The sequence below is a fragment of the Choloepus didactylus genome, chromosome 19 (genome assembly GCF_015220235.1).
Source record: "Choloepus didactylus isolate mChoDid1 chromosome 19, mChoDid1.pri, whole genome shotgun sequence".
Taxonomy (NCBI): domain Eukaryota; kingdom Metazoa; phylum Chordata; class Mammalia; order Pilosa; family Megalonychidae; genus Choloepus; species Choloepus didactylus.
The window spans coordinates 37,038,374-37,060,471 of record NC_051325.1 but is presented as its reverse complement, the minus strand read 5'-3'; the positions used below and the strand labels follow the sequence as shown (position 1 = coordinate 37,060,471).

The following is a 22,098-nucleotide window of genomic DNA, read 5'->3' as shown; positions in this document are numbered from 1 at the left end:
GCTGATGCTGTGTTGGGTACTTTCAGGTTCTGGGGACGGGTGCACCTTTCCCTCATAGGACTTTTTAGGTCTGAAAGAGAAGACTCAAATGAGTTCAAGGAGGGCTTCCTGGAAGAGGTGGTGTTTGAGCTGAAAGCTGTAGGACAAGTAGGAGTTAACCTGAGGAAGACAATGAAGAGTATGCCAGGCTGAGAGTATGGGCAAAGGCCCTGGGGCTGGAAGGAGCTGCACAGAGGGCCTGAAAAGGTAGTATGGCTGTGGTTTCTAGCCACAGGCCAGAGGAAGGGGGAGGCTGGAGAGAAGGGAGAGATTTGGATTTGGGTTTCATTTGGGACAAGGAATCACTGGTGAGTATGAAATGGGTGACATGTCCTGTTTTGTTTGTTTGATTTTTTTACATCTTAAAAGCTCCCTCTGGCTGCTTTGGAAGCTAGATTGAAGTGGGGCCTGAGTAGCAGAGGCAGGTGGGGAGAAGACCCACTGGAGTTTGAAAGGGGGGAAGGGGAGAGGAGCGGAGAGGCCACCTGTATCTGTTTCACAAGCCCTCAGCTGGGCTTTCTCTGAGCTGGTGACTTATTTTAAGCCCTGTCAATCTCCACAAGAATCCTAAAGCGGCTGCCATTCCCCCCATTTTGCAGACAAGGATACCCATAAGGTATCACTTCTGCAGTTGGCTTTGTTTACCCCGGGATGGTCGACGGTGGGCGCGCACAGCCCCTTTCCGTTCTCCTGGCTGGCCGCTGGCCATCTCAGCGAGTCCCCGACGGAGACGACAGCTTGGGCGGCTCCTAACTCCGCAGTGGGCCCCGGGAGTCTCCTGTAGCGGTGCCGCGGGGGTTAGCGGCGTTGGAGTTTTAAATTGGGCAGCTTTTGTTCACCAAGTTACTCGTTCGCCAGACGGGGAACCCGAGGGCCCCCGAGAGGGGCTTGCAGAGGATCAACGGCTCGGAGCCGGACACTCCCGGCTCGGGGGCCGTCCGGGCCGGGGGCGGGGCCGGGGGCGGGGCGTCCACGCCGGCGCCAATGGGCTGACTCCCCCGACTCCGCCGCGGCGGCGCCCGGAGCCCGGAGCCGCAGCCGAGTCCGAGGCGAGCGGGCGGCGGCGCCATGGCGTGTGCGGGACTGCTCACCGTGTGCCTGCTCCGGCCGCCCGCGCCCGAGCCCCCGCGGCCCCCTGTGCCCACGCCCGACGCCGGGCCCGCCGGACACGCGCTCTTCCAGGACGTGAGTGGGGAGCGGGAGGGGCCTCTCGCGGCGTCTCTGTAGGTCTCAGGGCTCCCTGTGTCTCGCTGGAGCTCTGGCTCTCACTCCCTCCCAGTGCCCGTCTCAACGTCTCTCCCTGTTTTCCCCTGCTTCGGTGGCAGTCGGGTCAGTATCTCTCCTCCAGGTCTGTCTTTCTGTCTCACTTGTCTGTCTCGCTAACCCTGTTGTCTGTTCTGTGTCCTTCTCTCTGCCTGCCTCCGTGTGCCCTGTTCTGCCCTCCCTCCATCTCTCCTTAGCTCTCCTTGACTGGTTCAGTGCCCCTGCCCCATCTGTGTGTCTGGCGGGGGCTGGCAGTCCTGGGGCATCACAGGAGCCGTCCCCGTGCCCACCCTGTGGCAGCCCCAGGCCAGGCTCCTTGGTCCCACAGTCAGGAACTTAAGAAGCCTCCCCACGCCAGCTCGGTGCTGACCCCGGAGCTCCATAGGCCCAACCCAGGGGTCAGGGGGTCCCACAGTTGAACGAGGCTGCCCACAGTCATCTTCTGTGGCCTGGGCACCCCTCTCATGGGGTGCTGGGTGGCCCTGCTGCCCCCATAGCTACCAACATGGAGCAGCCTGGCAGGGCCTCAGTCACTGCCCTGAGCCCCTTCCCCCCACTTCACTGCTGCTCAGCCCAGCCCTGGCCCCCTCATGCCCCCACTCCCAGAGGTACCTGCCAGTGGGAAAAGCTGTCTCCTGTCCCCCTCCCTACTACCCCCAGTGACTCAGCACCTTGACCAAGTCCTGCTGGCTGGAGGGAACCTGACCCTCCTGCTTCTGGGATGGGGAAACCAAGTCCTGAGGGATTAGGGGCCTGATCAAGGTCGCACATGGAAGCAGGATACATGACCCCACGTATCCTCATTTCCAACTCAGCACCCCCAACCCTAGTATCTCACACTGGGCCACACTGGGCAGCTGTGTGACCCCAAGCCAGTGGCTAACCTTCTCTAAGCTGGGCTTCCGGCTAGGGATTGGGTTCATCCTTGAGTCTCATTCCCTGACAAAACAGCCACAGTGGGGTGGCATTCGGACCTGGAGCCTGATGGGGGTTCCCTGCCCAGGCTTTGGCCAGCTGGTCTCCTCTTGGCTGGGCTACCTTGGGTGACCTAGGAGACTCTGGTCCCTGGGAGAGGCAAGGACTGTCTCTCTGCCTCTGTTGCCCTTCATCTCTGCTTTTCCAGAAATACGGCGTCTGTCTACCCTGCTTCCACCACCCTCCTTGCCCCTCACACACATGCCTGCCCAAGGCCCTCGGAGAATTAGCCTCATAGGTAGCCCCAGCCCTGGCAGGGTTAATCCCAGAATGCTCCTGCATTGTACCAGTGAGGAGACTGAGGCATTGGCCAAAAAAAGGAGTAGCCACTGCCTGGCATACCAGGAACTTCAAGCAGCACACAGGGAAATAGCCCAGGGAGGTCAGAGTCTGGAAAGGATCAGGGCCACACAGCAGAGTTGGGGATTCAGTTCTGGGACAGGTCCCCAGGATCCCCAGCTTGCATCTTGGCCCATCTCCTCAAACTTCCTCAAGCTGGGACCATTCCAGGGGCTTATGCATCACGCAGAGGTTGCACTGGGCTCCAGGTATGGGAAGTGGGGGTGCAAGGAGCTGGCCTGGAGCACCCCCCATGAAGCAGACCCTGCAGGAGAAGTGGGCAAGCGATGGGCCCTGCTGTGTGTTCTTCCTGCACTTCCCTTGCTGGAAAAGCTCCTGCAGGGCTGAGCTGAGCAGGGGGCTTGGAACCAAGCTGGGCAGGAGAACGGCGAGGCAGGGGGCAGGCAGGCCAGCTGTGCCCTGTGGGTTGGATGGGGGCCTCTCGCTTCCCAGGCCCCACTCACAGCTCCCACCCCTGCTCCTTTGTCCTCTAGGTTTTCCGCAGAGCGGACAAGAATGGTGAGTGTGATTCCTTTGGGTCCCCACAGTGTGTGTGTGTGTGTGCGTGTGTGGGTGGGTGGGGCGTGGTTTGGAGGATGGGTCATATGCAGGACATCAGGGAGGCCCAGGGGAGGGTAGGGGGTTTACAGGGCACAGTATAGAGTGAAGATAAATCTTAAGCCTCAATCAGGAGACTCAAGTCACCTTCCCAGGGAAGTGTTATCTTGAGCTGAACTTGGCAGAATGGAGAGGGAGGGGAATGCGGTTTGGCCAAGGCCCAGGGTGAGGACTTACTTTTGTGCCCACACAGTGACGGGTACTTCCTGTACATGGGGTCGTGCTGACCTCACAACCACCAGCTAGAATGGAATTCTTAACCCCATTTCACAGACAAGGGGGCAGAGCCCATAGAGTGAAGTGGGCTGCCCAAGGGCGCATAGCCTTTAAGCGGTGGGCCTCGAACCCAGGTGTGTATGATGCTTGGTCCCAGGCTCCCTGTGTGAGGGACTCGGAGGGGTGGGATAATGGAGAGGAGGCCCTGTGTGTGGGGGGTGGGGTGGGGGTGGTGGTGGTTTACTCTTAGCTTTTTAAAGGGTTTGGTGCCTTTCCATATGAACCAACCCGTGGGCAGGATAAAGCTGTGTCCAGGGTCCAGGGAGTCAGCTCCTCCTGCCCTGGGTCCTCAGCAGCCCCAGACCCTGGTCTGAGAAAACCTTGGAAGACAAAGTGGGAACCCTGAGGGCACACAGCGAGCGACAGGTTGCTGCCCATAAATGATGAGGAATGACACACTTGCCCCTCTTGGCCAGCTGAGGGTCTGAGCCGAGGCAGCCAATTAACCCCGAGCTCACTTCCATCCAGGTCTTCAGACCCTTTCCTGTTCCAGCCTCTTTGAGACAGGATCATGTCCCCACCTCTTACTCCTGCTTGAGTCTCCAGACTGGGGGAGCCCGTCTGTCCCAGCCTATCGATCGGAACACATGGTCTCCTTTGGATCAGGGCATCCTGGTCCAGCAAGACTCAGACCCTACCCCAGCTCTGTCCCCCACTCCTATGTGTTTAGAGAGAGATCTTACAGGTTTAGGCCAAATCCTGTCTTTGCCCATCCCACTCAAGTGCTCTCAGCCTCTGCAGGTATGCCCCCCATAACAGGGTGCTCATTCCCTCATGAGCCAGCCTGCTGCTTCTTACAGAGGTGCCGACTCTTAAGAAATCATCTGCCTTCTTTGGCTTCTCTGTGAAGGTCCTGGGTCCTCCCAGAGCACAGAAGTGCCCTCTACTTTGGAGTAGGGCTGGCCAGGAGGTGGGGCAGTGACTCTGCCCTCAAGTCCTCCTAAGTTATGTCTAGGCCCTGCCCTGCTCTGGGTAGGTTCCCGGCTGCTGTTCATTTGTTTAGCAAACATTTATTGAGTTATCCGGTGCCAGGTGTGCACTGCCCTGTCCCTTGGGCCCTGCTGCCTTCCTTGGGTACCTCTGGGAGCCCCAGCCCACTTGTCTCCAGCAGCCAGGCCCCCACTGAGTTCAGAACCCTATCCCACCTGGCTGGGTGGTGGTGAGAGGCTGCAAGGCCTTTAGAGGGCCCAAACCTGGTGGCAGGGGGTACAGCCAGAGATTGGGGTTACCAGCTCTGTTCCCTGTCCCTGCAGATGATGGTAAGCTGTCATTTGAGGAATTCCAGAATTACTTTGCCGATGGGGTTCTCAGCCCAGAGGAGCTGCGAGAACTGTTCAGCGGCATTGATGGGCATCCCACTGAGTGAGTGTGCAGATGGATGGGTGCAAGGCCAGGCCATCCCAACCCCCCATTGTCCCCTGCTGCATTGGGTTCTTATGGAGTTGGGCAGAGGCCGGGAGAGGGGTGCCAGGGCCCGATGCCAAATTTACCCCCCCCCCCCAGCTCCAGCTTTGCCCACTTCACTGCTTCCAGCTGGGACCCCAAAATAGCCCGGCCTGAGTCACCACCCATGGCTCAGCCCACAGGCATCCCTCCCCATTCCTGCTTCCTGCAGGGACCAGAGGGTGCCTGGGGACAGCTGGGGCCCTGCTTGCTTCTACCCGTGGATACAGGTGCATGAACATGCAAACACCTCCCCTTGTGTGCTCCCACATCCGTGCCTTGGCACAGGCATGCACACCTTCCTGTGCTTCCTCACGTGGGTGTGCGTGCACACACACACTCAGCTGTCCCTCCTGTCTCTCTTCCCTTCCCTTCCATCCCCGTAGCATAAATTCCAGACCCTTTGGGTTGGCATTCAAGTCTTCCATGGCCTCTCCTTTTCTGAGACTTGAGCTGGACCCTTTGTCTGCAGTGTCCTTCCCCCTAAGCAGACACCCCAGACACCCCAGCCAAATTCCTCATCCTTCAAGGCTTAGCCTAGGGAGGCCCTGTAGGAAGCCCTCCCTGACCTACCAAGTAATACCCCATGACTTCCCTGGATTTTGCCAGAACTGGCTTCCTCTTCCCAGCTCTGACTACTCTGGCCCATCTTCATGCCTGTCCTCCACTGGAGATCCCCTTGGAGGCCAAGGCTGGGTCCGACTTGTCAGAGAACACTTCATGGGGGGCACTAGTACCTCACTCCTCTCCACCAGGGTCCCCTGCCTGCTCAGCAGCTTAACCTGGGGTGGGGGTGCACATTGGTCACCCAAGTCTAGAGGGCTGAAGGGCACCTTCACTTTTCCCTGCAGCAATCTGGAAACAGAGAAACTATGTGGTGAGTAGGCCATGGGAGCTCTTGTCCCCCAAGCCCCTGGGCAGGCGGGTGGGTGGAGGGACTCCTGCTGGTGTCCTTATGGCACAGGAGGGGTTGGGCTCAGAATACATGGTTTGTTTGTCTACTGAGGACAGGTGGGGCCTGGGATTCCAGGCAGCCAAAATTGAGGCAAGTTGGGTGGATGGGCGGGGGTGGGAGGTGCCCAGGAACCCCTGAGCACCTTCTCTGCCCACAGATTACTTCTCAGAACACCTGGGCATCTACCGGCCTGTGTTGGCTGCGCTGGAGACGCTGAACCAAGCAGTGCTCACTGCCATGGACACCACCAAACTGGTAAGTGGATAGGGCTGATGGTGGGAGGCCCAGAATGAGGGCAGGGGGTGTGTGCCATGCTGGGGAGGCCTCCACTGTCATGGCTCAGGGCTGGGGAGCTTGAAGCCTGGGTTCAAATGCTGGCTTTCCCCAGTTTCTGGTTGTGCAACTTCACCTCTCTGGGCCTTGGTTTCCTCATCTGTAAACCGGGGATAATAATAGAGCCTACCGCCGTACATTTGTTGTGACAATTAAATGAGAATGAAGGCAGGGACTTTTGTCTGTTTTGTTCTCTGCTCTATTCCTAGCCCAGAACTATGCCTGGCACACAGTAGGTGCTTAATACCTGGAGCTGCTGCTGCTGTTTTTTTAACTGGCCAGGCCTAACTGTTGTGGGGTACCAAGCCCAGGACCCAGCGCGGGGGTGGGGGTGGGAGTGGGGGTCGTGCTCACATGTCCACAGGCCCCTGCTGGTACATGGAGTGTGGTGGGGCAGGGCCTGGCCTGAGGATGGCAGTGAACAGGCAGGCACACGTGCACCCACGTGTTTGTGGTCACGTGTGGACACATGTCTGCACAAGTATAAATAGTGCTCATAGACAGGGTTCCAGGCACTTAAACAACTACAAGCTGTCCCTCCCTTCGTGTGTCCCTTATAAGAAATGTCTCCACCTCTGTTTGTCCCATAGCTCTTCTTAGGGGGCTGGGAGGGAGCAATGGGCAGGCCTGGGATTGTGCCTGACCCCACATTTTACAGAAGATGAAAGTGAGGCCCTCAGAATCTGTGATCACCTGAACATACAGCTGGGGACAGCACTTCCCCTTCTGGTTGTTTTTACCTGGGATTTAGTGGCTTTTCAGAGTTATATCCTAGGGCCTGGCATGGGATGGGTGCCCCAAGGGTGCATGTTGCAGGGACTTCTGAATCTGCAGCTTGGACACAAGTAGGGCCATCACCTTCCTTGTTGGTATGTAGAAAGGGCTTTGGAGGTGGGTAGCTGGCCTGGCATTCTTTGAACTGGCACAGGTTGGGGAGGATTCAAATGGTAGATCAGAATGGAAGGCCCCAGGAACCCCAGCCCCTCCTCCTGGCCCATCACCACAGGATGACTCCACCATCTTGAAACACTTGAGACTTTATCAAGCACTGGCTGCCTCTGAAAGTGCTGCAGCTCAGCTCCCCGAGCCTCCACCTCTGCATCCCCCCTCCTGGTACACCCTCTCCAGTAGGGCCTCACTCAGTTGAACACTTGGTGCACCAGCCTGGAACCGCACTCCTGGTACATGGCCCGAGTCATCCAGCAGCTCTGGAAAGAATGCAGTGAGGCCACCATGGAGCCACCGGTCCACACGGCCATGCCACGATTGGGCTTGGCCACCAGGCGTGGCCGCAGGGCCCCATAGCCATGCCGCCGGCACTGGGCCTCCAGCTCCATGTCTAGGCGCTCAGCAAAGCCAGGGAAGAGCGTGGAGCCACCAGCCAGCACCACTGTGTCGGCCAGCCGTGTCCTCAGTGTCGTGGACACCTTCTGCAGTGCCCGGAAGGCCAGTGCAGGCAGTCCTGGTGCAGCCTGGCCTAGCAGACCCGGTTGGAAGATGGGTTCTGGGCAGCAGAAGCGCTCACTGCTCAGGTGGATGGAGCAGCCATTGCCTAAGCAGAAGCTGGCCGGATGGTGGCAGGCAGGGTTACGGAGGTCACCCTCAAAGTCCAGTGACACATAGCAGCAGCGCTTCTTGAGCTGTGTGATGGTCTTGCGGGGCAGGGCCTGCAGCTGAAAGATCGGGCATGCTGCCACCAGCAGTTCCCGTAGGTAACGCGACAGGGTGCTGCCTGCCACCTCCAGCCGGAAGGTGGCCTCCTGCCAGGAGTGACCCGCGTAGATGGGCGTGGCATGACAGACGCCCGCGCCTGCCTCCACGGCCAGCCCGCTGAGCGCACCCGTGGAGCAGAGCGCCAACAACGCGGTGCTGGCTATGTGGCACGCGGGCACTGCCAGGGCCTCGAACAGCAGCTCAGCCACCCTCTCCCGGCCCGCGGGTGGCGCCGACGGCGAGTCGCTCACCAGCACGGGCCACCGCTCCGGGCACACCCGCAAGCCGCCCACCAGCAGGCGGTCCCACAGCCCCTCCAGCGCCTCCCAGTCCACCACCACGCCGTGCTTGATGGGGTGCGCCCGCGCGACCCCGCCCGCCAGCTCACAGCCCGGCGCGCCGGGCAGCACGGGCCGGTCCCAGCTGGGCACCAGGCTGGAGCTCTTCAGCACCAGGCGCGGCCGGTCCTCGCCCGCGAAGCCCGCTTTGGTGAAGCCCGATCCTTGGTCCACCACCACCGCGATGCGGCCCAGCGAGGACGCCCTGCGGCCCCCACGACTGCCGCACGCGGACGCCACCTTCCGGGCTCGGCCCCGCTCCCGCGCGCGAAGCCCCGGCTCCGCCTTCTCCGCCAGCCGCGTGGAAGGCCCGGGCCTAGGCCCCGCCCCCTGGCTTGAGGGCCCGCCCCTTGCTCACCCCGGAGCCTTGTCTGCCCGAGACGCAGACCTCGGCCGGCCTCGATACAGGCCCAACTTTCAGCTCTTGGCTTTGCCTCCTGAGCCAGAGTCCCGCCTTTTCTGCGGTAGATAAAGGCCACAGTTCTTGGCTCCGCCCTCCGATCCTCAGGCCCCACCTCTTCTGGCCCGAGCGTCTTGTTCTCTCTTGGCTCTGTCCCTAAGCTTGAGAGCCCGCTTTTGGTTCAAGTGTCAGTCTCCGCTCTCGCTGGGCTGCAGCCGCTTCTTGCCCTCTTAGCCCCCTGGCTCAGGGCTCCACCTTCTGTGCACCCGACCCTACCCTCTCTCTCAGGACTCGCCTCCGCGGCGGCGCCGCCCCCTGAGCCCGTGCTGAGGTGGATGGTGAGGGGGCCAGGCAGAATCCTTTCAGATCTGGAGAGGCCGCCAGGAACAGTGGAGCTCTCGGAATGAAGGGGCCTTGTGGCAATGCCTTCCGGGCATACATACCCCCTTTGGGGACCGGGAATCCAGCCCAGCCCTTGAGCCCCAGGTGGTCTCCTGGCACCTCTTACCTGGCTTGGTGGAAGTAGATCCTGGTTGTGGAAATGGGAGGGGGTGGTTAGAGAAGAAAGGAAGAAAAGAACTTGGATTGAACTCATTGTGACCTCAGTCCCTAGCACTGGCTGTGCTTCTGTAGACCGCCTCCCCCCCCCCCCCCGCCCACCACCCCCGAATGCCCCATGGACCCTGCTCCTCTCCTGGGGCAGGGACAAGGGCAGTGATTTTGGCATCCAAGGGTCCTGGCCTCATCTGCCCAGCACACTCGATCTGATTCATCCCGCAGCTACTTCGGGTCATCTGACATGCTCTGGCCAGGTGTGCGGCCCTTCCCCTCCCATGCTGGAGAATGATCCCAGATCTGCAGCCGCTCCAAGGAGCTCTGTGTGCTCAGGCTGGAGAGGCCTGGGCAGCCCACGCAGCCTTCCTGGTTTCCAGTGTGTATGGGCTCACATGGGCTTGAGTTCCTGGCTCAGTTCTGACGCTGATTCAATGTGCAACACTGGGCAAGTCCCATTCTCTCCCTGGGCCCAGTTTCTTCCCCCAAGAGTTAGTAATAATCCTCACACACAGGAAGAGGCTGCTGCCTGTCTCCGCAGAGCCTCCTTATTCTCTTTAGGACTATTTTAGTTGAAAGTAGAAGACCCACTCAGGTGAGCTTAAGCTAAAATAGGAAGTTTATTTGTAAAGATCTTGTCTTATCTGTTCCAAGGGGAAGGGTGAAGTTTGACCTCAGGAACAGACTGGAACCAGGGCCTGATTGCAGGGCTGTGGGGAACCCAAGATGTGCACTGTCTCTATTGTTTTGCTTTTTAAATTCATTCAAAAACTGCTTCAGCTTGTGCATCTTCATGTAGAAAACTTGGCCTTTTACAGTTCCTGGATTGCAGCCCCAGGGAAGGGGCAGTCCCCTATGGCCAGGAGGCGTGGCCACGCTGAGGAAGCTGGTTGTCCTGAGTGTGACCATGTGGACAGGAGGGAAGAGCAGGCTTTCCAAGAAGTGGGGGAGATGCTGTGGGTTAGGCAACCTCCAGCCTGGTGCAGACAAGTGAAAGTGTCTCTTCAGCAGAAGCTGAGACTGTGCCTCTAGTGAGCTTGGACGTTCACCCCTGCTGCAACTGCCCCAAAGGTGTCTGTCATCCTGACTAGTTGTCAGTGTGCAATGGGACAGCACTAGGGACTGGAGCCAGCTTTGGGACCCAGGAGAGTATGGGTTTTGCCCACAGAAAGAGTGACAGGTGGGTGACTTAGGGAAGTGAGCCTCCCACTGGAGATCACAAGTGGCAATATGGCCAGGGCAGGGATTGGGGCACCTGCCACTGAGAGGCCCTTGAGGGGAAGACGAGGTGAGGGGGTGGGCCCATATATCCCGTTAATAGGTTTGGGGTTTTCCCTGTGGGCAGTGGGGAGTCAGTGAGAGCTTATGAGCAAGCCAGTGAGTACCTGCCCTGGCCAGATAAGTGATTTGGAAGGAGCCCGGAGGGTAGGTTGGGAGACAACTGCTGAATTTGACTGAAGTGCCTTGGAGAAGTCTGGGGGCTTAGGGGCTTGGGAGTCACCAAGCAGAATGGGGTAGGAGTGAGGGGCTAGGGGCTGGGGGCCCCAGGGACCTGGTCTCTCCCCCTTGGTGCTCTCACAGGTAAAATCCGAGGCCCCAGCCCAGTTGTCTGTGGTACCTCACTGTTTCCTCCCCAGAATAATAACTGTTTACATGGGACTCTCCCTCTGCTTAAGAGAAATTTCTGAATGCTGGGGACTCTTGGAGATGCCAAGTCTTTGCTGGGAGCAAGCCCCCTATCTTAGCGTTGCAGGCCTGGGTTTGCTCAAGCCCACCTCCCTGGGGTCTGCAGACCTGGTGAGATCTTACGGGGATCTGGGAAGAGACCAGAAACCTCCTCCCACCACTGTGGCTTGGGTGCACCCTCCCCAGCTCGTGGGAGGGGTTCTGGCCCTGGGATCACAAGGAAGGGAGAAGGTAAAGACAGCCCTGGTTCCAGACCATGACTGTTCCGTCCTCAACACACCCTGTTCACTCTGAGCCTGTTTCTCCCCGACCCCCAGCCTCTACTCTGCTCCGTGACGTCTCAGACAGAGCTAACAGGCGCCAGGGTTGCTGTGCTCTCTTTATTGGGCTGGGTCCCGGGGCTGGGGGTCCGGGCCGGGGGCTCAGGGCCGCGGGCGAGGGCAGCGGCGCCGCTTGCGTGGCTGCTCTTCGGGAGCCTCGGCCTGGCAGTCAGCCTCGCTCTCGGTCAGCAGGCGGGCATAGAGCCGCTGCCAGCCCTGCGCGGCCGCGGCCCCGCCCCCCGCACCGCCCCCCGCGCCGGGACCGCCCCCTGCCCCGCCCACTGCGTGGAGCCCCTCCTCCTGCAGACGCGCGTCCAGCAGCAGCAGCAAAACCAGGATCTTCTTCATCTCGCGCACGCGCGCGCCCTCGCGCCGCTCCGCGCCGTCTCCCGCTCCGCGCAGCATGGGCGCCGCCGCCGGGGGGCCCACCGGGGCACCTGTCGCGTCCTCACCCGGCCGCCCGGCCCGCGCGCCGGGGCCAGCAGCTGCCTCCGCCAGCTGCTGCCGCTTGTCCAGGGGGAAAAGCAGCACTATCTTGGCCTGGGGGTGGGGCAGGGGCGTGAGACCAGAGAGCGCGCCCAGGGCCGAGCCCACGACCCGGGACTCGCCCCGCCTACCCCGGGCCTACTCGCTGAGACCCCGGTCTGTGCGCGCTTATGGGATCCCTGCCCACCCTCCCAGCCCTGATGCCAGGGACCGGCGACAACCCCAGCCCCAGGTGCACGGCCCCTGCCCACTTGAAGAAGGGGGACAAAGTAGCATGTTTGGAGACTGGGGGCTGCAAGGGGAAAAGGGAACGCTCTGTGCCCAGAACCTGAGTGGTACTAATTAGGGCTCCGCGTGCAGAGATCTCCACCCATTTGTCCAGGGTTGGAAGAATACCCCTCCTGACCGCTGTTTCGGGCTCTACAGTCTTGCCATCCCTTGATTTCTGGAATCCTTGCTGTCCCTTCTGCTCTTCTAAGAAGCCCATCCACACCCATTTGGGCTCCTGGGACCTTCACCCTTGGAAAGGATCTCTGACCCCTCCCAGGCCACTAAGACTTCTGCCCACAGGGTCTAGACTCCCAGAACCCCTCTTGCCCACTTTTCCTGGTGCCCCTGGCACTCACACTTGGCTTCTTCCGCTTGAGGTGGCTGAAGAACTGCTGTTTCTGCCGGGGCTTGTCCATGTCAGGTGGCCGCTCCTTGCGGGCCTGCTTGGGCGTTTTGGTCCTCTTGTGGGAACTGTTGTTTCCCATGGCAGAGCTGGTCACTGCGGGGCATGCTGCCTCTGCCCTACCCCCTGGCTGAGGCCCTGCCCCGGGGAGGCCACATTGTGACCTCGTGGGTTGACCTCACCAGCTCCAGGATCCAAGCTGCTCCTCCCAGGCCCACAGGTGAATCTCGGCTCCATTCACTCCATCTGTGACTTCTCCTGGCCTCTTTCTCAGCAGTAAAACTGGGCCAATGATCATAAATGGGGTGATGCTGGTAAGTTGCCTAGCGATGAGTAGAGATGCATTTCCAAGGCTTGGATTTGAATCCTGGTTCTACCACTTAATTGCTATGTGACCTTGGCCAAGGTAATCTACCTCTCTAGGCATCAGTCTTTTTATCTGCAAAAATGGGGTCAGTTGTGGTTCTTGTAAGTCCTTCTGAGGATTAAATGAGATTCTGGTTGGAGGAGTGCCTGGCACAAGAGTTGGTGCTTGTGTCAGCTGGGTTCTTTGGTTGCAAGCAACAGAAACTGATCAGTTATCTTAAGCACTGTAAATGGGGGGTTTATTGCAAGAGTTTCAAGTTTCTTGGAGCATGGAAGGGCCCATTTGATGACCGTGAAGAGGCAGGTTGTAGGAGGGAGACGAAACCTGTAATGGACAGTGTCTCAGGGGCCTTCTTGTAGAGGAAGGGCAGATACTTGGGCCATGCTCCCCAAAACTCCATCTCTGGTGTGTGTGTGGGGGGGGTGAGGTCCTTCTTAGGAAATCTGTTACTGTTAGAGGTACAAATGGGTGGGTTCTTTGTTAGAGTTATATTTGACAATAAAAATACTGACAGTTCTTGTATTGAGAACTTAAGTGCCAGGCACTGGGCTGCATCCTTAATTAACTTATTGGAGCCTCTGAACAACTCAGTGAGATGGGTATTGTCATCCCCATTTTTATAGATGAGGAAACTGAGGCGCAAGGAGGTGAAGGGAATTGGTGAGTTTCTTTGAATCTGAAGATGGGGGCAGCACAGATCCTGGCACATAATGGGCCTCCCTGTTACCCACTCACCTTAAGAGGAGTTGGGGGCTGGTGATATAGGTTGGGGTGCTGGTATTTGTGTGTGTGAGGAAAGCCATTCAGCTGCCTTATAGCTGCAGCTCCTAGTATAGGGTGCTCAGTGAATGTTTGTTTCATGCATGCATGAATGAACATGGAGATTGTGAGTTTGGGGCCAGCTAATGGGTGTGGGGCCACATCATACTACCGTTTTGTCTCATGTGTCAACCAGCAGTGGCCTTAGATGCCCTGTAACCCACCTCCCTCCCTCTCCCCCCACCCCTCCAGCCTAGCTCTGACCTGCCTCTCCTCCTTCCCCTAGGCCTGACATCCCAGCTGGCAAATGCCTCCCTGTGAGTTAGCCTTACACCTCCCAGGAGGGTACAGGCCCTCCTGCCTGGGCCAGGCCCGCATCCCCTCTGCTCTGTACACTGCTTCTGTGTTCTCTGATGAGCAAAGGGTGGAGAACCAGGGGTCAGTCCCCCACTCAGGAATCTGGCCCTGGGATGCAGACCATGCTCCTCCATCCCTAGGAGTATGAGGGGTCCTCCAAGGTGGACCAGTTTATGACCCGCTTCCTGCTGCGGGAGACAGTGAGCCAGCTCCAAGCCCTGCAGAACTCGCTGGAGGGAGCCTCAGATACCCTGGAGGCCCAGGCCTGTGGCCCACGGTATGTGAACATGGCCTGTGTGAGGGGGCTCTGCGCACCTCAGGGTCCAGAATATGCAAGCGCAGTGTCCCCACATTCCAAGTCTCTCAGCCTTCGTCACATTCCTAGGTTCCGGAGTCCTGGAGCCATGTTCTTGGGCAGCGGCCACGAGGGCGTGAGAGGGGGTAGCTGGCTTTGGGGTGGGGCCTCATTGTCCCAGGGGCCCCAGTCCTTGGCCCCATGGGTCTGGGGGCAGTGGGCTGACCCCCCACTTCCCCTAGGCTGGATGACGAGAGCGTGGAGGTGCAGAGCAGGCCTCGTGGCGGCTGGCGGGCAGGACGCAAGGCCCCAGGGTGCATCAGTCGCTCACCCACCTGGTCTCCCGGCCCCTCTGACAGAGGTGTGACCCGTGGCGGTGTGGGAGGCCTGGATAAGGGGAGTCCAGGGCGGGTGCTGCACCCCCCATGCCTCCACGGTCCCTCAGCTTGTCCTGAAAGACCCCCTAGCCTGACTCCCCCATGGGTCCCCCTCCCCAGAGCAGAGCTCAGAGGCCGAGCTGCAGTGGCGGCTCCAGGTCAACCGCCTCCAGGAACTCATCGACCAGCTTGAGTGCAAGGTGAGCGGCCAGTGCCCGTGGCCAGCAGGGGACGACATTCCTGGTTTCCGCCCAAACCAGGCCCAGGCCTGGCCCATGCTCTGTGTCCCTCACAGGCCCCCCGACTGAAGCCCCTGCGTGAAGAGGAGTTTGCCAAGGGGCCCGACTCAGTGAGTCCAGGAGGGCCGGGCAGCTGGATGAAGGAGGCCAGGGGTGCTCAGGAAGTGAGGAGGCTCATGGTGCCAATTGTCACCCAGCCTCTGCCCTGCACATGTCCTTCTCCCCAGGCTCAGCGGGCACGTGCCAGGTTCTGGCCCCTGCGGAAACCACTGGCCCTCCTTGGGCAGCACTTTACCCTGTCTGCATTTCTGAAACTTGGGTCTGGCGCAGTGGATGGGAGACTTGGAGGGGGCAGTTGGAGAGGTGGCTCCCCACAGGGATGGGGAGAGGAGGATGGAGTCCAGGGATATTGAGGGTGGAGCAGGACCCCAACCCAGGATAGGCAGAGGCTGGTGCAAGTTAAGGAAGGAGGCGTCCTGGAGGCCATGGCCTGTGCCTCGCCCCACCCCAGCAGACTGAGCTGCTTCTCTCGCCAGCACATACTCGTGGCCCAGAGGCAGGTCCAGGTGGCAGAGGAAACCCTGCAGGACTTCCACCACGCCCTGTGCTGCTATGTGGACTTCACAGGGGCCCAGAGCCATTGTCTGCAGTGAGTCCCGGGCCTGCTGAGGTGTGGGGGCAGGGCGGGGTGCTGGGGCTCCCGTTAGATACCCCTAAGGGGGTGGGCAGCGGTGGTAGCAGCTCCAGGCCTGGCCATCTCTTTTGTGCCCTAGTGTGTCCACAGAGAAGATGCTGGACCATGCTTCCTTCGTCCTGTATGAGTTCTGGCAGGATGAGGCCTCCTGGAGAAGGTACGAGTGATGGTACAACAGGTAATGTTTATTGAGCCTGGGCCCTGGAGCCAGACAGCCATGGGTTCAAATCCTGCCTGTCTCACTTACTGGTTATGTGACCTTAGGTGAGTTATCTGACCCCTCTGAGCCCCAGTGTCTTCCTGTCCAAACTGGGGGTGATAACAGTTCTAGTCTCCTGTGGGCTAAATGAGATACGTAAAGAACTGAACATAGTGCTAGGTACACAGAAGGAACTCAATAAGTGCTCACTGTTATCACTGTGTGCTGCATCATATGCCAAGCACCGTGTGTTATTTCATTTAATCCCCACACCAGCCCAGAGAAGTGGACATTATTGTCCCCATTTCACAGAGGAAGAAACTGAGGATTAGAGTCAGTATAAGGAAGGGCTGGGATCTGAACCCAGGCAGCAGGACTGGGGTGGGAGTGGGGAGCCCTTGCCCCTGGGGTCCTGCTTGTCAGTCTGTGCCCCACCACGGCCCTCCCCAGGCACCAGCAGTCGGCCTGCAGTAAGGCCTTCCAGCGCATCCTCATTGACCACCTGCAGGCTCCGGACACCCTCACCACTGTGTTCTTCCCAGGTGCGCTGCAGCCCCCTCCCCTCCCCACAGCCCTGGGACCCGGGCCAGGGAAGTGGGCCCCTGATGGCCCCTGACCCCCAACCTCTGACCCACAGCCTCCTGGTGGATTATGAATAATAATTGAGCCTGATATACTCAAGCCAAGGACCCTGGGCACTGCCTGCCTCCTTCTGGAGCTTCCTGGACTGGCCAACTCAGCACCAAGGCCTGAGAGACAAGACCAAGGACCCTGCCTCCTCCTAGGCCTGGGCCTGGGCTCTCAGAGGCCTTCCTGACTCAGTTGGTGGATGGTCTCTCAGCCCATGGATGAGAGGCTGTGCTGCTTGCTTTCTGTTTATTAGTTAGTCAGTGTGTTTCATTGTTTGTGGCTTCATCCGCCGAGGCACTCTGGCTGCCTGGACTCAGAAGGCCTGGGGTCTGGTTCCTGCTGTGTGACCCAAGACAGATCCCTTCCCTCTCTGGGCCTCAGGCCACCTGACTGTCTAGTAGGTGCCCTGCATTCTTCCCGCTGTGTTAGAAGGAAGAACACAGCTCCTCCTCCCCCGCCAGCAGCAGAACCAGGGCTGATGCTCAGGGACCCCTACCTTGACCCCCGACCCCAGAGGCCAGGCCGGACCAGGCTGCAGTGTTGGGTAAGGACCTGAGGATCCCTGAGGCTCTCCCAGGCTGGCAGGCTCCAGGCTCTTCCAGTGCCTGTGTTGGACTAGAGACCTCTGGAGCATCCTGGGTGGGTTTGCATGTCATTTGCATGTCATTTGCATGTTCACATTCCACCCACACTTAAGGCACTGTAGGAAGCCCCAAGGTGACCTTGCCAAGTAGCAATAATTTGGGCCCATAATCACTTGCTGTCCCCAAAGACAACTTCAGCACAGGATCCCAGCATCTGGGCAATAAAGGCAGTGGGCACCTCTGGCGTTGCCTCCTCTCTCTCCCTTCTGCAGGAAGGCCAGGCTGTGGGGCCGGTGCAACTCAGACCAGAAACTCAGAGCAGGAACCTTTCCTTATAGTCATATAAATCAGTGGGTTTTTATCTCCAACTCCCATGCTTGCAGATAACGGAAACTTAATCCCAGAGGATCCAGGTTTCTCACCCCCATGAACTCTGATTCTGGGGTCTTCTCTGGGAAAGGAGAGTGGGCATGGTCTCTGCTCTCAACCCTCCCCAAATCTGCTGGGGGTTCTAGCTTCTGACCCCCAACAGGGTATGATGTGGAGTTGGGGGTAGAGCACAAGCCCCTTTCCAGGGGCCCTGGGAAGTCAGGCCTTACATCCTAGAGAGCATGGCTGGATTCCTATGAGAAGATCTGTCCCCCAGTCGGAGTCTCCCCTCAACACCTTCCTCCTCCCCCGCCAACCCCCTCACCTCCAGCACTTGCTGGCCCTTCCAGGCTGAGCTTGTGTCTGCCACCACCCCCTGACATGGAGTGGTTCCAGGAGGATCAGCCACACTGGAACCCTCTTCCGAGCCATCCTGGGGTGGGGAAGGGATTGGGGGAGCTGGAAGGGAGGTGAATAGGGGACTCAGGATAAAGGGGAGACACCTGGCACCGCAAGAACACAGAGTGGCATTTGACCCAGTCTGGGGGTTGCTGGAGACAGACATTGTGGGCAGAGGAGATGGCACTGCACGGGCCCCTGCAGGAGGCCTGGCGGAGGGGCTGAGGCCAAGGGTAAGGGGAGGGCAGCGTGAGGTGAGGCTGGGAAGGTGGCAGGACCTCGAGGTGCTTCATCCTGACAAAGCCATGGTGAGCTTTAAGCAGGGGTGAATGACCAGACGTTCTCCAGTGTTCCTGGATGCCTGGGCAGTGCCAGGTCCTTGCTGGGCACTGGGGCATGGCCAGAGAGGCAGCTCAGATGGGACAAGTTGCTCTGTCCTGCTGCTCCCCTGGTGGGCCCCCACAGGAGCTCAGACCTGCGGAGACGTGCACAGCTCCCGAAGACCCAGCACAGCACCACGGTGCCAGTGCCAGCAGCCCCCTGCCCCCTGCTCCCCAGGCGACTCTCCTGGCACTTCCTAGAAAGCGCTTATCCTGAGGAGATGATCCTAGAAGGTGCCGCTGGCCTCTCAACCACGTGAGGCCCTGGGCCTGGCTGAGGAGGGTTTGTTCTCCCCATTCCGGTTTTGGTGTCTCTCCTTGATGGGGACGAAGCAGATCCGTGATCTTTCTTTCGGCCTCCTGTTCTGTTGTCTTCCATCAAAACAGCAGCAGCAGCAAGCCGCCCATCGCCACCGCTGAACAAAGACGCTGAAGTCTTCTGATGCCTCGGAAGCGAGCGCCTCCTAAAATTTTGCTCCTTAGGCACCTGCCTGCCTCACTCTGCAATGGAGTTCTGAAAATTAACTTTAAAAAAAAAATACGATAAGCTTTGTCCTCCCTCTGTTGCTGAAGGCTTGGATGTGGTGGGGAGGCTCCTGCAGGTGGAGGAGGGAGTGTTTAGTCCTGTGGAGTTGGGAAGGCCCTCCTGGAGGAGGTGATGTTTGATTTGAGCTGTGAAAGATGACTTAGGGGGTCTCCAGACAATGTGAGGGGCCAGTGGGCAGGAGAGTGTTGCGGAGAGTGGAACCATGGCAGAGGGTGCCAGACAGGAGCGCTGTGGCTGGGTGTGCGGGCTGAATGGAGACAGGAGGTTGGAATTAGTCCTGTACTAACTCAAGAGAACAAACTTCTGAGCTGGGGATACAGAGGAGAGCCCCAAGCCTTTAATGTTGTCTGCGTCCTCTCACAAGCCCACCACTATCTCCACGTCTCCATACCCACTGTCCACCCTTCTCCCCCAGCTCCAGGGTCATCTCCATCTCCATCTCTGGCATGCAAGACTGGTGGCTTCCTCATTGGGCTTCTCCTCTCTACCCCCTTCAAGTCCATCCCCAATAAAGCAGAGGGAGCTTTTGAAATGTTGCGGAGCTGGGCTGCTTGCATGCATGGTCACCCCAGCCCACTTGGCCCTCATGCTTCCCCACCCCCTGCCTACTATGTAAACCGCGTCATTAAGGAGCAGGTCAAAGCCATCAGGCCAAGGCGCCTGCCCTAGTCCTTATCCTCAAGGCTCTGCTCTTGGTGGCTCTTCAGCAGATTTCAACAGCTGCCAGGCACCTGCTTTGTGGAAGGTGCTAGGGAAGGTGATGTGTCCCAGACTGGCACCCAGGTGGAGGACAGGCAGAGTCCTGCAACCGGGAGAGCTCTGGGTGCCTGCCACCAGCTGCCACCCCCACTTTTCCACGCTCCCCATACCTGCCCAGCTGCTGCCTCACCTTCCTCACACCTGTGCTGTGACTCTCCTGCCCACATTCAGACTGTCCTGGGGACTGGTCTAGTGCCAGGCCAGGTGCTGGGGAGACAGGACAGTCTGTGCTGGCTGCAATGCCAGTTCTCCTTAATATAGGCTCTGATCGGCCAAAATGGAGGACTGCATGGATGGAAGTTTTCTTGAAACAGATGCTACTTGAGCAAGACACTAGGCTCCATGCAGGGTGCTGGGGACAAAGATGAATCCTCAAGGAAATCAGATTGGCAGGGGAGAGAACTAGGGCATGATGACACTACGCTTTATAGGCATTTCCTCTGTGCTAGGCCCTGTGCTTAGGGTGATATGCACGTGACCACATTTCACCCTTGCCCCAATCCATGGTCTAGGCATCATCAGCATCCCCAGTTTACAGATGAAGAAACAGAAGCCCTGAGAGTAGGTGTGCTGTGCCGGGTCACACAGTTGTCATTTACTACCTGGCACTGATAGCTACTTGGTATCAGGCGTGAACAGTGCTGAGAAGAGGGTATCCTCTTGGCAGCAGAAACCAGCCCAGAGCTGGAGGAGGCGGTGGCAGCTACAACAAAGGAAGGAGCGATGCTGAGCCCTGCGGCCCACAGATGGGACAGCAGAGCTTAGGAGCACAGTGAGAGATGGCGGGGTGGAGGTGGGGGGGCCTGGTGTGGGCCTTCGAGGGGGCCCTCCAGGGTGGGGGCTGAGTTCTGATAATTTCTGGAATGCCCTGGGAGGCACCCAGACAAAATTAGATTAGCTGAACTCCTGAGGCAGAAAGGCAGCCTCAGAAAAGGTTAGTGCAGAGAAAAGGTGAACGTTGCCCCAGATAGAAATCTGGCTTGTGAGGATAGAAGCGGCGGTGGCCACAGGTCTGGCTCTGTCCACAAGAGGGCGCCCGGCACCAGCCAGTGAAGCCCTCCTTGGGTTTGGTGCAGGTTCCCCCAGCCCTCCAGGGAGGGAGACGGGCTGAGGAGGGACTATATCCAATTTGCAACTCTGAAATACCAACAGTCCAAGACAAGCATAGGCAGGCAAGATGAGGTCAGGTGGACGCATGTTTCCTCATCTCAGGACAAGCATTTTCCTTAATACTAAGATAAACGAAAAAGTCAATGGGCTTCTTGACTCCATCCTTGGTAAAATATGAAAGGACTCTCCCCTCCCATCTTGCCCTGCAGAAGGAACTCTTTCCCATTTCCCTTTCTATGCTGCAGAATGGTAATGCTTCACTAATTTTCTCTTCAGACTCATCTAATCTGCTTTGTAAGTTCACTATTTCAGTGATTGTCATTTCCAGAATTCTACATATTTTCAAATCTGCCCACTTATTTTTAGTCTTTTGCTCACTTTTCAGCACCAATTCTAGAGGTTCTGTAGTTATTTTATATTTTGCATTGGATAATTCCAATAGCTTAAGTCCCTGGGGCCTAAGTCAACTGCTTGTGGTTCCTGCTGACTCTTGCTCATGGTGACTTCTTTGGATGTTTAGTAAATTTTTTTGGCAGTTTATAATTGGTCAATATATTTGGGAATCCTGAAGGTCCTTAATCATCTTTTTCTTCAGAGGATTTGTATTTTTGCTTTTACCAGACCCCAGGAAGTATTTATTACAAACCTGGAATCATCTATCTTAATTTCTCAGCCCAGGGATTCTTCTGGCCTCATGTAGATCTGAACCCTAGCCCTAGGAAAGATCAGACCCAAATTATAGATTCTCTGGTGAAATTCTTTTTTCTCTCAAACAGGGGCTGAGAAATGTGTTTCCTACTCAGCTCCAATTGCAGACAGATTTTTCTTTGCCTTTTCACTGAGGCCAAAGCCCCGAATGACTTGGCTTCCCATAGGTTTTGTTTCTCCACTTTATATAGGCTCAGAGCCTAGTTTCCCTTTCTCCCAGAGGCCGTTGAACCCCTAAACTCTTGAGTTCTTGAAATAACTTTTGCTCCCAAAGAGCACAAGCTTCCTCTTTTTCATTCAACTACTTCTCTGATTTCAGTTTTCTTCTAGCCCTTGATTTCCTATACTATGACCCCAGCAATGCAGCTAAAATTACACTGATTGTAACTTATTGTAACTTATCCAGTCTCTGAGTGCTTTGTGGTGATAAGAGTTTTTCAGCCTGCCATTTCTATACCAAGTTCTGTTTACACCAATATAGTATTTTACTGTTTATCACCTTAGTCCCTGGTATCTTTTTTTCTAGAGTTAAGGGGCTGTGATCTGATTTGCCTACCAAATGTGCTTTTGTGCTAGGCCAACAGACCCAAGGCTGAAATCCTGTGCATTGTTTTGGTGGCGGATCACAGAGCTGGGCAGAGGCTGAGAGATAGGTTGGCAGTCGGAAAGAGAGCATCTGCATGAAAAATCACGCAGCTAACTCTCCCACCTTGCTTTCTGGGGCCAAGACCACAGCCTGGCCCTTCTGCCTACCCTCAGGTCTTTTAGCCAACCACTACTCCTTGTGCATTCTTGGGTCTGTGAAGGTGCCAAGGAGCCTCTCAGCCAAGGCTACTTAGGAGAGGCAGATCTAGGGTAGAGGCCAGAGGTCAGAGATCAAGATGGCAGGAGCAAGGTAGGGGCCAGGGCCTGGGGA

The 22,098-nt window shown here is 57.8% G+C and overlaps 3 protein-coding genes across 4 annotated transcripts; 1 reads left to right on the top strand and 2 right to left on the bottom strand.

Moving 5' to 3' along the window:
- The first annotated feature begins 1,069 nt into the window (after positions 1–1,069).
- NECAB3 (N-terminal EF-hand calcium binding protein 3) lies at positions 1,070–17,151 on the top strand. 2 transcript variants are annotated; one of them, XM_037812170.1, is made up of 14 exons: positions 1,070–1,224; positions 3,111–3,135; positions 4,764–4,872; positions 6,066–6,163; positions 13,400–13,436; positions 13,822–13,852; positions 14,033–14,169; positions 14,430–14,548; positions 14,685–14,764; positions 14,860–14,913; positions 15,340–15,452; positions 15,577–15,654; positions 16,147–16,238; positions 16,334–17,151. In XM_037812170.1, exons 1-14 carry the CDS (start codon positions 1,108–1,110, stop codon positions 16,360–16,362), a joined length of 1,119 nt encoding a protein of 372 aa, XP_037668098.1. In that variant the 5' UTR covers positions 1,070–1,107; the 3' UTR covers positions 16,363–17,151. The 2 variants fall into 2 exon arrangements, with proteins under 2 accessions (XP_037668098.1, XP_037668099.1); XM_037812171.1 differs by lacking the exons at positions 13,400–13,436; positions 13,822–13,852 and adding an exon at positions 5,805–5,830.
- Positions 7,381–9,133, bottom strand: ACTL10 (actin like 10). Its single transcript, XM_037812192.1, has 2 exons — positions 8,988–9,133; positions 7,381–8,608 (listed from the first exon to the last, which is right to left on the bottom strand). Exons 1-2 carry the CDS (start codon positions 9,131–9,133, stop codon positions 7,381–7,383), a joined length of 1,374 nt encoding a protein of 457 aa, XP_037668120.1.
- Positions 11,353–12,491, bottom strand: C19H20orf144 (chromosome 19 C20orf144 homolog). Its single transcript, XM_037812172.1, has 2 exons — positions 12,363–12,491; positions 11,353–11,790 (listed from the first exon to the last, which is right to left on the bottom strand). The coding sequence occupies exons 1-2, from the start codon at positions 12,489–12,491 to the stop codon at positions 11,353–11,355; spliced, it is 567 nt and encodes a 188-aa protein (XP_037668100.1).
- Positions 17,152–22,098: the final 4,947 nt, after the last annotated feature.

Bases quoted from the DNA above. Each gene is read 5' to 3' on its own strand.
- NECAB3 (XM_037812170.1), top strand. From the start codon at position 1,108: ATGGCGTGTGCGGGACTGCTCACCGTGTGCCTGCTCCGGCCGCCCGCG. The intron at 1,225-3,110 runs GTGAGTGGGGAG...TTTGTCCTCTAG, and splicing joins GACACGCGCTCTTCCAGGAC to GTTTTCCGCAGAGCGGACAA. The intron at 14,170-14,429 runs GTATGTGAACAT...CACTTCCCCTAG, and splicing joins GCCCAGGCCTGTGGCCCACG to GCTGGATGACGAGAGCGTGG.
- ACTL10 (XM_037812192.1), bottom strand. From the start codon at position 9,133: ATGTATGCCCGGAAGGCATTGCCACAAGGCCCCTTCATTCCGAGAGCT. The intron at 8,609-8,987 runs GCGAGTCCTGAG...GGCGGGGCCTAG, and splicing joins GGGGCGGCGCCGCCGCGGAG to GCCCGGGCCTTCCACGCGGC.
- C19H20orf144 (XM_037812172.1), bottom strand. From the start codon at position 12,491: ATGGGAAACAACAGTTCCCACAAGAGGACCAAAACGCCCAAGCAGGCC. The intron at 11,791-12,362 runs GTGAGTGCCAGG...CCCCACCCCCAG, and splicing joins TCAAGCGGAAGAAGCCAAGT to GCCAAGATAGTGCTGCTTTT.